This window comes from Gigantopelta aegis, chromosome 10 (genome assembly GCF_016097555.1).
Source record: "Gigantopelta aegis isolate Gae_Host chromosome 10, Gae_host_genome, whole genome shotgun sequence".
Lineage (NCBI taxonomy): Eukaryota > Metazoa > Mollusca > Gastropoda > Neomphalida > Peltospiridae > Gigantopelta > Gigantopelta aegis.
The window spans coordinates 22,564,443-22,577,388 of record NC_054708.1 but is presented as its reverse complement, the minus strand read 5'-3'; the positions used below and the strand labels follow the sequence as shown (position 1 = coordinate 22,577,388).

Sequence of the window (12,946 nt, the reverse complement as noted above, 5' to 3'; positions counted from 1 at the left end):
AACAAGGTTCGCAAATAAACAGAAAGTGTAAAACATATCGCATTTATTAAAATTGTATTGCAAAAACGTTCAATTCTCTTTGGATCTGTATTGTAAGCAAATATGTTTTTATAACTCACAAGTTCACAAAAGTCGAATATTTTGCTTTTACTATTTCATCTTAATCATCAAATAGGGTACTTTATTAAATATGTGAAAATAAGTGTCTAATTTAGTTGTATTTTCTAAAAGATATAACACAGAGATGTGCGATGACAATAAGTTTGGAATTTTATTCACGTACTTTGTCGATCAGAGTGCATCTTTGCTCTTTGTAAGCATTATGTTTTTGGTTTTTTTGTGGAGTTGTTTTTGTTTTAGGTGTTACTGGGTGGTGTTTTTTTGGTGTTTTTTGGTTTAGTTTGGGGGGGGGGTATTTCTTTTTTGTGGGAGTGGGGTTCTGGATTTGCGTGCTGTCGCTTAACACTCCCATGACAGCGTGCTTAAACCTCATTTAAATATAAGTTCGGAAATAAACTAAAATAAATGAAGAAAACGGAGATAAAATCTGTCTGAGCTTCAATACAGAATCATGCATGAATTTGTTTTCTTCTTTGGCATGCGTCAATTGCATTTCATCTGGAATGCATGAATATTTATAGAAGGTTATTCATATAATGGCCATATGAAATTTCATTTCCATGGCGCCGTGACGTTGCTTTAACAACATGTTTTAGACGTGGCAGTCAGTAAAAGTGTTGTTGTATCTATTTTCAGTTGACCTCGCTGGATTCTGATGGGTGTCAGCAAAACGCCGGACGTTTTCGAGTGGAGTCGGGTGATAGGGCCGACTGTGACGAGGTAAAAATAAATTCATATGAATCCAGCTCCCTCCCACACACACACTTCTCTCTCTCTCTCTCTCTCTCTCTCTCTCTCTCTCTCTCTCTCTCTCTCTCTCTCTCTCTCTCTCTCTCTCTCTCTCTCTCTCTCTCTCTGTCTGTGTCTGTCTGTCTGTCTCTCTCTCTCAGATATCTATTACACACACAATTACACACGCAGACATATACACAATTAGACACGTACACATGGACACAATTGCACACACACACATACTCAATTACTCACTACACATGTACACACTACACGCATACATACTCAATTACACATGTACACAATTACACACATACATACTCAATTACTCACTACACATGTACACACTACACGCATACATACTCAATTACACACGTACACATGTACACAATTACACACATACATACTCAATTACTCACTACACATTACACACATACATACTCAATTACACACGTACACATGTACACAATTACACACGTACACACAATGTTGGAACTTGATTTAGAACCACCAAAGGTATCCGTACATTATCAATCTGAAGATTAGTTTGTATTTGTGAAAGAAAAAAAATATTAAAAGAAAAATATTCGACTAACCCAGGGTTAATTAACTATTTCGTGAACAAGTGGATCCAAGATTTTAACTTCCTTTCATTGCATGTTATTCCATCCTTTGCAGGTTTTTTTCAACACTCAGGGTACGAATTCGCTCAACAGTCTTATCCACCTTGAAAATCCAGAATTTCAGACGAGATGGTACTTCAAATATTTCCTAGGCAAACGTAAGTTAAAATGTATATCTTCAAATGTATTAATTAATACTGTTATCGAATCCATTTGGTTTTTTATTTAACACCCATAAATAACGCGGTGTAATTAAATAAAAGACATTATAATAATATACTGTGTTTAAGCATATTTTATTCGTATGCATATTTTATACTTAAAAGCTGAAATAGAGCAATTTAGACTGGGCTATGATAGATCCTAAGATCGATTGCTCTTATTATCATTATTAGACACTTAATGTTGTCTTCATTTACATCGTGTAAAAACTTTAAATTTGTTTACGGCTGCTGTATCAAAAAACGTGGTATGTGATGCGTTGTCTGTGAAACAAAAGACGTATTTGTTTATCGACACCAAAGGTCACTTTGAAATATGCCTTGCTCGGTGTGTGTGTTGGTGGTTTTGTATGGGTTTATTTTTGTCTGTTTGGAGGAGGGTTGGGGGAGGGTCTTTGGTGGGGTAGTTTGCGGGGGGGGGGGGGGGGGAGGAGTTGTGGATTAGGTGTTTTCGGGGGTTTTTCCACACTATTTAGACTGGGAAAGAAAACTCGCTATCGCCAATTTTGCTGTTCCTCCTGAATAGCGTGGGTACATTATAATTAATCACATGCCACATATTTTGATGTACATGCACACGTGCCATGCTGGGACCGGCCTCGGTGGCGTCGTGGGTAGACCATCGGTTTACAGGCGAGGCATGGGATTTTTAATCCAGATACCGACTCCAAACCCTGAGTGAGTGCTCCGCAAGGCTCAATGGGTAGGTGTAAACCACTTGCACCGACCAGTGATCCATAACTGGTTCACCAAAGGCCATGGTGTGTGCTATCCTGCCTGTGGGAAGCGCAAATAAAAGATCCCTTGCTGCTAATCGGAAAGAGTAGCCCATGTAGTGGCGACAGCGGGTTTCCTCTCAAAATCTGTGTGGTCCTTTACCATATGTCTGACGCCATATAACCGTAAATAAAATGTGTTGAGTGCGTCGTTAAATAAAACATTTCTTTCTTTCCGTGCCATGTTAGACACTTCTGTCCGGGAGAGATAGCTATAGGTGACAAACTGTATTTTGTTTTTTACAGTTCATCAGAACTACGTGGGCACTGACTCTGAAAAGGAGCCGTTTCTGCTGTCGGTGGTGGTGACTGACGCCAACAACCACAACGTGCCCCAGTACCGAGCTATTCTGTGGAGGAAAACGGTGAGGACGTCTGTTTTGGGTTTGTGCGTGTGTGTGTGTGTGTGTGTGTGTGTGCGTACGTACGTACGTGAACACTTGTGAGTGTGTATATATATATATATATATATATATATATATATATATATATATATATATATATATATATGTGTGTGTGTGATATGTGGGTGCGTGCATGTGTGTGCATTAGTTAGTGAGTGAAGCATATGCATGTGTGTACTTGTGTGTGCGTGAGTATGTTTGTTTGCTTGCTTGTATGTGTGTGTATGTGTGCGTGTGTGTGCGTACGTGTGTGTGTGTACGCGTGTGTGTGTTGAATTGTTTGCGTGTGTACGTATATACATGTATGTACGCATTCCCTGACATTTAAGTGGCAGTAAGTGCGCCTTCACAGATATTGTTAGAACTTTCACGGAATTACAAATAGAAGACACATTGTTCTAACTCGATGTCCAGAATATAATTAAATTAATTTCTACTTTCTAAAGCAGTTAATGTTGCAGAAATGCCAGCTGTCTTACACTTACCAAAAAACAACCACAAAACTGAACCACATCAAAACAACAAATAAACCAAACAAACACATTCGGAGATGTTTGCTATTACAACACTTCCATTGCAAAACAAGATAATTTTAGTATCTTGTCTAACCTTTCAACTTTAATGTTATCACCTTTAAAGAATTTTATTAGATAGTATATGGTAAAGCGGCCTCGGTGGTGTCGTGGTTAAGCTATCAGACATAAGGCTGGTAGGTACAGGGTTCGCAGCCTTGTACCGGCTCCCACTCAGAGCGAGTTTTAACGACTCAGTGGGTAGGTGTAAGACCACTACACCCTTTTCTCTCTCACTAACCACTAACAACTAACCCACTGTCCTGGACAGACATCCCAGATAGCTGAGATGTATGTTCAGGACAGCGTGCTTGAACCTTAATTGGATATAAGCACGAAAATAAGTTGAAGAAGAAGAAGTATATGGTATGGGATAGAGGACATGTTTTTTTATAACTAACATATAGGTCCCTCAAATATAAATTTGAACAAGGGATGTGTGTGTAAAAATACTAGTATAAATAATCCTTTATGTTGGTAACAAAATATCGTACCTTATATTTCAGTGGTGGGGGTGGGGGGGGGGGGGGACTGATGCGATTAGAGGCATTCCTTCCCTTCCCTAAAGATCTTTCCGTTATAGGTGTTTTTTTATGTTTTATTTAACGACGTACTCAACACATTTTATTTTCGGTTATATGGCGTCAGACATATGGTTAAGGACCACACAGATTTTGAGAGGAAACCCGCTGTCGCCACTACATGGGCTACTCTTTCCGATTAGCAGCAAGGCGTCTTTTATTTGCGCTTCCCACCGGCAGGATAGCCAAACCATGGCCTTTGTTGAACCAGTTATGGATCACTGGTCGGTGCAAGTGGTTTACACCTACCCACTGAGCCTTGTGGAGCACTCACTCAGGGTTTGGAGTCGGTCTCTGGATTAATAATCCCATGCCTCGACTGGGATCCGAACCCAGTACCTACCAGCCTGTAGACCGATACCCTAACCACGACGCCACCGAGGCCGGTTTTCCGTTATAGATGTTCATACTAAACTTAAATTTAAATCAGTAATCGTTTTGGAACTAAGAACCCTGGGCTGGTATTAACATCATTTCCTAGTATCTCATACAATATTGTCTGTTTTGTTTTCAGGGCGCAAAGAAAATATGCTTACCGTATAACCCAAATAAACCACAAACAGTGAAAGGTATATTATCGTAAGTATGAATTGATTTTTATTTGATTTTTATCGGAAGACGGTTTAGTTTTAAATATACTATAGATAACCTATAAGTACTGATATGTCTATTAATATTTTATGAAACAATGTCTGGTGAACGACATCGTGGCATATCTCGTCGTTATTAGACTCTCAAATATATATATATATATTTATATATATACCCTTCAAAAAAAGTTGGGAACTCTAATAAGAATTTACAATTGCCAAAATGGTAAGGTATATTAGCTGTGGGGAATGGATATATGATAATAGTGAATTAATTGGGCAAATATTACAACCGGTAGTTCAGTATTATAGATGGTTTTATGACCACCAAAGTTCTTGAAGGACAATTGGGGTCAGAAGTGAAATTTGAAAGTTGACGTTTTTTATCAGTAAATCGCAAATTCAAACAATAAAAATGACTAAAAACAAATCAATAACAACTGCATGATCAACAGAATGAAAAACGATTGACAAAATAATGTTCCACAGTGATTAATGGACCTTCCTGGAAATTGTCAAAATCGAGAATGACACCCCACCCACGCACGTGTACGGGGCAATTGCGTTATACATGTGCAAACTATGGAATTTGTTTCAGTGTGTTGATAAACAGACCTGAACGTTCTTTACTAGGATGTCTGTGGTCAAAACGTAGGTTCGGTCTAATAGTTGATATTAATTTTAATATTTCAGGTTCTCCTACACTCTCTCTCTCTCTCTCTCTCTCTCTCTCTCTCTCTCTCTCTCTCTCTCTCTCTCTCTCTCTCTCTCTCTGTCTGTCTGTCTGTCTGTCTGTCTGTCTGTCTGTCTGTCTGTCTGTCTCTCTCTCTCTCTCTCTCTCTCTCTCTCTCTCTGTCTCTCTCTCTCTCTCTCTCTCTCTCTCTCTCTCTCTCTCTCTCTCACGGAGAGTGAAAGCGATAACCCCCTTAAAGTGACAGTCCCTACTTTTTAAACACTACAGCATATCTTTTACTATTAATGCCGTTTATGATCACAGAAATCAAACATTACTTATATTTTATTGTTTGGTTTATCCATTTCCGTAGAACCGAAGTGTTTCTGGTCATTCTTTCACTGTGTTTTAACTTTATTCAAATGTGTTACAGGTTTGTAGATTAACTAAACGTATTGTCCATTTTTACGAGTTGAAAGTAGGGCTGCCCTTTTAAAAGGCGAGGTTTGCATCATCTGTCTATGGTTCTGCAGCTTATTCGATTTACTGTCTGAAAAAAATGAATACTTATTGAAGGAACCCTATCCCACCCAACCCCTCGCAACACAGTTTACCAATGACTATTAGGTGTCTACCAAAGTACTTCTAACACTTTGTATAGCCAAATTCAAAGGAGAAACCTGTTTGCTATATCTACGAATGTTATCAGTTGAAGCTAATATATTGAAGATGGCATTATCTATTCAAAACGTATTTAAAGATTTTTGCTGTATCATATGTGAATTCTTATTTTTATGACGGGCGGGACGTAGCCCAGTGGTACAGCGCTCGCTTGATGCGCGGTCGGTCTAGGATCGATGTCCGTCAGTGGGCTATTTCTCGCTCCAGCCAGTGCACCACGACTGCTACACCAAAGGCCGTGGTATGTGCTATCCTGTCTATGGGATGGTGCATATAAAAGATCCCTTGCTGCCAATCGAAAAGAGTAGCCCATGAAGTGGCGACAGCGGGTTTCCTCCTTCAATATCTGTGTGGTCCTTAACCATATGTCTTACGCCATATAACCGTAAATAAAATGTGTTGAGTGCGTCGTTAAATAAAACATTTCCTTCCTTCATATTTTTATTTTTCCCTTTAGACATTTTGACCTTAACAAGCTGGACAGAGGTCCGCGGGAAATCTTTGATCCTCACATACAGAAGGAACACTTGGTGCTAGAGGAGCAAGAGGTATGTGTGTACCCTGTCGCGATTATCAGGGCCGTATCTAGTCGAAATAACTGGGGGGGGGGGGGGTTAGTAAAAACGAATCATAGTATAGTAAGGTAAGGTCTATTTCAGGAAGGCAAAAAAAAAATCAACTTCTATATTAAAACTGGCACCATTTTCATAGTTATCTGGGAAAAAGGGCAACTACATTTCCTACTACCCCCGCTAAATACGGCCCTGAATGGTTTGTTGTTGTTGTTGTTACTGCTGTTGTTGCTACTGTTTTCTTTGCTGTTGGTGTTGTTGCTGCTAATGCTATTGCTGTTAGTAAAAAAAACTATTCTTTAATCATTTTTGTTTTTGTTGGTGTTCTTTCTTCTCTTTTTGTTTCCTTTCTTTGTTAAAGGGTTAAATTCTCGGGTTAATTTCCTCCCCTCCCGTAAGCACTAAATTTCCCTCCCTCGATTATACATTCTATAATTGTTCTAGCATCAGTCCTTATTAGGTAGCACTATCCCCAATATTACGATTCAGGTCAGGTCAGGTCAGGTCAGACTGTTTAACGTGCACATTCAGAGCAAGCTGTTGTAGCGCACGCCTGTTCTGGGCACAGGTGCCAGCCTCGGCCATCTCCTCCGTCCAGGACAGGATGCACGATGCACCATACGTTAAAATACACATGGAAAACTACCTTGCTAGGCACTGGAGAGACATTTTACACGATTTACCGTTATACAGTATTTTTGTATCTGTCAAGTAAATACACATAATTCGATATGAACAAGTATCAATATACCTGAGGCCCAATTCACTAAACTCTCGCAACTTTGCGATCTCGCAGTGCAATGCTAAAATACTAGCAAAGAGGATGCTTTGTTGTCTAGCAGAGCCTAAGAGACCTTTGTGAATTAGGCCCCAGGTATATTGTGCGTGAAATGTGTGTAGAGTGCCACTATAATTAGCGTAACCAGCTTTGTACGACTTTTGTTACATTATCCAAAACAACGCATCTCATGTTCCCGTTTTCTTTAATTAATTTTAATGACGAGGTGTTCTAGTATTAACATCTATATGGCGTATACGTTGATTGGAAGGTTGCATATAGATAATCGTATTTAAAGGTCACATGTGACAGCTGTTGCCACGTGTGGTACCTTTGTCGTTTGTGGGATTTCATTTGATAACTCGCACCCTGTAGAGAGTACGCTGCATCCTACCCAATAGCAGCTTTAGCCACATATGGTGTTACTGTCGCCTGTGGAATTTTATTTTCTGTCAATAACGGATCCCGAAAAACCATTTGGGGGGACAATGACATGAGGGGGAATGCCAATGGAACTTTGGGGGCGGTTTGGAGGGGATCGTAAAAAAATGAAAATTAATGTACATTGTATAATAAAATTATAATTGTCGCAAAATTTTGGGGCCGGCCTCTGGAGCCCCCCTAGATCCGCCTCTGGCTGTTTGCATCCTTTAGGGAGGACCGTATGAATAGCAAAGATTTCAATTAACAGTATAGTATAGTATAGTTTATTAGCTTTAAGCCTTACGGCTCATAGGCATATACATATACATTCAATTACAGTAACTGTAATGGTCACATGTATTCGATTACTGCTGTCGTCTGCAGAAGTTCCGTGTGTCTGTCGACCATCCGGGTTTGACGTAATCAAAATAGCCGCTCATCCTAACGATAATATATATATATACCTTTTTGTTTTAAAAATAAATACTAGGCGTTTGAATGATGGGTCTCTTGTGATACTTCTCAGACAGATTAACTGTTCTATTATTTGAAACTTCAGCCTGTATGGATGTTTCTCCAGCCTCGATCAGAGGGTTCGATGACCCAGGTTTCGAAGTATGTATTAAAACGTATTATAAAACTATTTCTAAGTCTTGTGGGTTTATGTAACTTAAAAATAATGTTCTGAAATATACTGAGGATACTCCCCAAGTGTCTTGTGATATAGTTTATCAACACGAATTGATAAAAGTATGAAATCCGAGGATTGCCAGTGCTGATACATAGAGTATATTTCATGTTTTTTGTCAAATATGATTTATATCTCATCGGGTGAAGTTTGCAGTCATATCTCACTTGCGCGACGAGTGTGATATGATTGCAAACATCACGATAAATTTGACAAAAAACATGAAATTTTCTATTTATTACATAACTTTTGGCAATTTACCTTTATTTTTAAAATGTCAGAAGCAAAATATTTAGGGCTTTCTTACACTTTCTACAGTGACGATAACACATTTTAGAGTGAAATAGTGAAATTGTCACTCTAAAATGTGTTATCGTCACTGAGTGACTGATAACACTTTTATTTCACTGATATATTAAGATATGTCACTAAATGTTATATAATAAATTATGATATCACAAGCCACGAAGGGGGGTATTCTTTTTAACATCCATTATCATTCTTTTCGTTTGCGACAATTGTAAACAATGTCAGTAATGTGGGTTGAATGTAACGATATTTGGCAGCGGTAGAATCGTTAACTTACAGAACGACACTAATGATAGGTTTAGCGTTGAAACATACGCAGAGACGTAACAAGAGAAGCGATATGTCAACTTTTCGAAGTACCTCAATCTTTAAACAAAACATTTATTAAAAGAAAGAAAGAAATGTTTTATTTAACGACGCACTCAACACATTTTATTTATGGTTATATGGCGTCAGACATATGGTTAAGGACAACACAGATTTTAAGAGGAAACCCGCTGTCGCCACTACATGGGCTACTCTTCCGATTAGCAGCAAGGGATCTTTTATTTGCACTTCCCACAGGCAGGATAGCACAAACCATTGCCTTTGTTGAACCAGTTATGGATCACTGGTCGGTGCAAGTGGTTTACACCTACCCATTGAGCCTTGCGGAGCACTCACTCAGGGTTTGGAGTCGGTATCTGGATTAAAAATCCCATGCCTCGACTGGGTTCCGAACCCAGTACCTACCGGCCTGTAGACCGATGGCCTACCACGACGCCACCGAGGCCGGTCAAACATTTATTACTACCACACATTAGTGAGATCGAAATATGAGACAATATTTGTTAATAAAATATTCTATGTGGCCAGTAAATTTTAGTTGCTTGAAACATTTTGGTGGCAATAGAATTAGAATAACAGGTTTTTTTTTCTTTTTTCTTGTTTTCCTTTTTTTTTCTTTTTTTTTTTTTGGGGGGGGGGGGGGGGGGGGAGGGAGGGGGGTTGTTGCGGAAAGTAAGTTTACTTTTTGTCAATATTTGTAACTGGTACTTTCAAAGGTTGTATATAGCAGTTTTTGTAACATAGACGAGCATGGTCTTCTGTGGTGTTTTTATACTTGGCGGAATGCATCCAGAAAAGAAGAATTTTAAAGAACAAAATGATTCAAGTGACTTTTTTAATGGAAACTTTCGATATTTTGTATTTAAAGCCCATAAATAATGAGATGCCATTAATTCCCTTTGATTTTACAGTTTAAATATTACTATTTTTATTTTTATGTGTACCTAAATATCATCCCAGCATCTGATGAGGCCAGTTATTTTAATTCGACTGTCATTTCATAATCTTTAGACGTTGTGGTGTAATGCTCCCCCGGAGACTTGTGATTGCCAAATCTATGTATGGTGGGGATGAAACATTTCAGTTGGGAAGGCACAGTTTCTAGTGGGGGCGGGGCACAAGCCAGATGTTTGACCTTATTAATCCCCTACCGATTTAACTGGAGGCGACTATAGATTTCATCTCCGTCCTTCTGTCTGTCTGTCTGTCTATCTATGTGTCTGTATGTATGCATGTATGTATGTATGTATGTATTGATGTATGAATATCTATATATTGTATGTATGTCGAGGATGACTGTTACATACATAGATATTAACGCACTGGCGCAGGGGATAATTAAATTCTTTCTGGCCTCACTAATTGTCCCATGCCGTTGCTGGGACTCGAACCTGTGGCACCGAATCGCCCGCAAATTGCAAGACTAACCATGATGCGCTCTGAGCTATCGAAGCATCCATGTATGTATTGATGTATGTATGTATGTAGTTAGGTATGTAGATAGGTAGGTAGGTAGGTAGGTATGTATGTCCGTCCGTCCGTCTGTGCTACATAGTTTTCCGAATGTTTTGTTTGTTTGTTTGTTGTTGTTTTTTGTAATGCCTCACGATATGGAGCTACATTTTGTATATATCTTTATGGTGTCCTGTTACAGATCAAGTTTGCCTTTCATGGTAATTTACTCATTTTTCACGCAGTAATGTCCCTTGAATTTAGCCGATACGAACATTTGTTTAGCCCTGTAGGGAACATAGCAGTCCTCTCGGAATGCTTGTTCACATATAATAGGACAGACAAACATACATTTACGTTTTGAAGTGGAAGCATAAGCCTAGCATAAGATCCTACAGGTAGTACTAAACCAAATAACTTCCGGCTGGGTCAAAGTTCGAGGCGCACCCAACTTTTGATAGAGAACACCACAAGTCCTATGATTAGTGATAAATGTGTATTGGTTGTAAACAAACAAAAAATAGTTTCATCTGGGTAAAACAATATGCTATTTTATTTCATTTAGTACCACTGTGTCAAGTAGCCTTGTGCTTGAAACATGTATGGGGTACCTGTGAAAAAGGTAGTCGAATTTTGTGCGGAACTAGGGTAGTCATAGACGCTACCCGTTATCTCAGAAATGAGCAGCTTGACCCCCCCCCCCCCCCCCCCCCCCATTTCACTTTAAGGGTGAGGGGTGGTAGTATTTATATTCGTGGCGTTTATGTCGATTGATACGCTGCAGGTAGGAGTTTTAGCCACATATTATGTTACTATTGTCGTCTATGGGATTTGATTTGGTAGTATATACCCTACAGGCCTGATTGCTTGCCAGGATTTATTCTGTTTTCTCTGAAGACCTGCCAGTCTGCGACTTTTTCGGGGCTTAGGGGCGGGACGAAGCCCAGTGGTAAAGCGCTCGCTTGATGCGCGGTTGTCTGGGATCGATTCCCGTCGGTGGACCCATTGGGCTATTTCTCGTTCCAGCCAGTGCACCACGACTGGTATATCAAAGGCCGTGGTATGTGCTACCCTGTCTGTGGGATGGTGCATATAAAAGATCCCTTGCTATTAATGGAAAAATGTAGCGGGTTTCATCTCTATGACTGTGTCGAAATGACCATATATGTTTGACATCCAATAGCCGATGATTAATAAATCAATGTACTCTAGTGGTGTCGTTAAACAAAACAAACTTCTTCCAAAAGCCGATGATTAATAAATCAATGTGCTCTAGTGGTGTTGTTAAACAAAGCAAAAAACAAAAACAAAAAAACTGAAAACTTGCCATTACTTTCTGCGACCTTTCCGAGATGTTTTTTACGGACCGAGTTAAGTGTGACGCTGCCAATAAACACGCCTGTGTCATGATGATCTGTCGAGAATACGGTTTTCACCTGTAGTTTGTAACTGTGTTTATCTGCCAATCGGTTTCCAGAGGTAAATTTACACTTGCGTGGGAGGTAAATGTCCCCCACAGTCTACTTCGTCACGTTAACGGGACTGGAATATCGCATTATAGGCAAATTAACGCTCCGTAAACTTTCCCTTTCAATTGTTTTTTGCCGTGAATTTTAGCTGTTTTGAGATTTCTGTGACTATTTTTACTCTTTATACATTGTGGAACATATTGTGTTGTGTCATGTTACCAGAAGGTAAAAAATAAAATTGCACTTTAACTATAGATGCCGCTAGGAACATGCGATGACGTTCACAGTAAGAATGCCCACTCATAGTGCCATTTTTAAACATACCGGTTTACCGTCACAGTAGAAACTTTCTACTGTAAAGTTAAACGCTTGTTTTGCTTAAAGACACCACTGGGGCGCATTGATTTATTAATCATCGGTTATTGGATGTCAAACATTTGGTAATTTTAACGTATAGTCTTAGAGAGGAAACCCACTGCATTTGTTTTCATTAGAAGTTACATATCGTGTACATGCACAATCCCAGACCATGCGAGACCATACCACGGATGATGCTAAAAACGTGGGATGGAGGTAGCATTTCAGCTGGGGGATTCATAATTTTTAAAGTAGGTGGGAGAGGGGAGGGGGGAGGCAATACCCCACTGCATGTTCTAGCACATTTTGATTTGTAGACTATTTCTTATCCTTTTCACATTCATTAATTAAGTATCATGCAATCATACCAAGTGTTGCTTGTTGTTTATACATACCGATCAAGTCAGTAGTTTGTTTTAAGGCTTGTACAGACTGGATGCGGCGCATGCGTACGGTCCAGCTAAAAAACAAATCGAAATGCATTAGCTACAACGAGAGCGTCTAGATTGAACGCGTGCGACTGCATCCAGTCTTTATAAGCCTTTATAATGAATATGATATTTTATCCCTGTAGACTTTCTATGGATTTCGTTTTTGT

General features: G+C 39.3%; 1 protein-coding gene across 4 annotated transcripts in view; it reads left to right on the top strand.

Moving 5' to 3' along the window:
- The window catches only part of LOC121384740 (GTPase-activating Rap/Ran-GAP domain-like protein 3), a 178,554-nt gene that overhangs the window by 119,690 nt on the left and 45,918 nt on the right, over nucleotides 1-12,946 (top strand). For all 4 annotated transcript variants that reach the window (XM_041515273.1, XM_041515274.1, XM_041515272.1 and 1 more), the window contains exons 3-7: nucleotides 757-840; nucleotides 1,531-1,633; nucleotides 2,719-2,837; nucleotides 4,544-4,608; nucleotides 6,431-6,521. In XM_041515273.1, coding sequence (XP_041371207.1) covers nucleotides 757-840; nucleotides 1,531-1,633; nucleotides 2,719-2,837; nucleotides 4,544-4,608; nucleotides 6,431-6,521 — 462 coding nt within the window. The remainder of the gene's footprint in view (nucleotides 1-756; nucleotides 841-1,530; nucleotides 1,634-2,718; nucleotides 2,838-4,543; nucleotides 4,609-6,430; nucleotides 6,522-12,946) is intronic.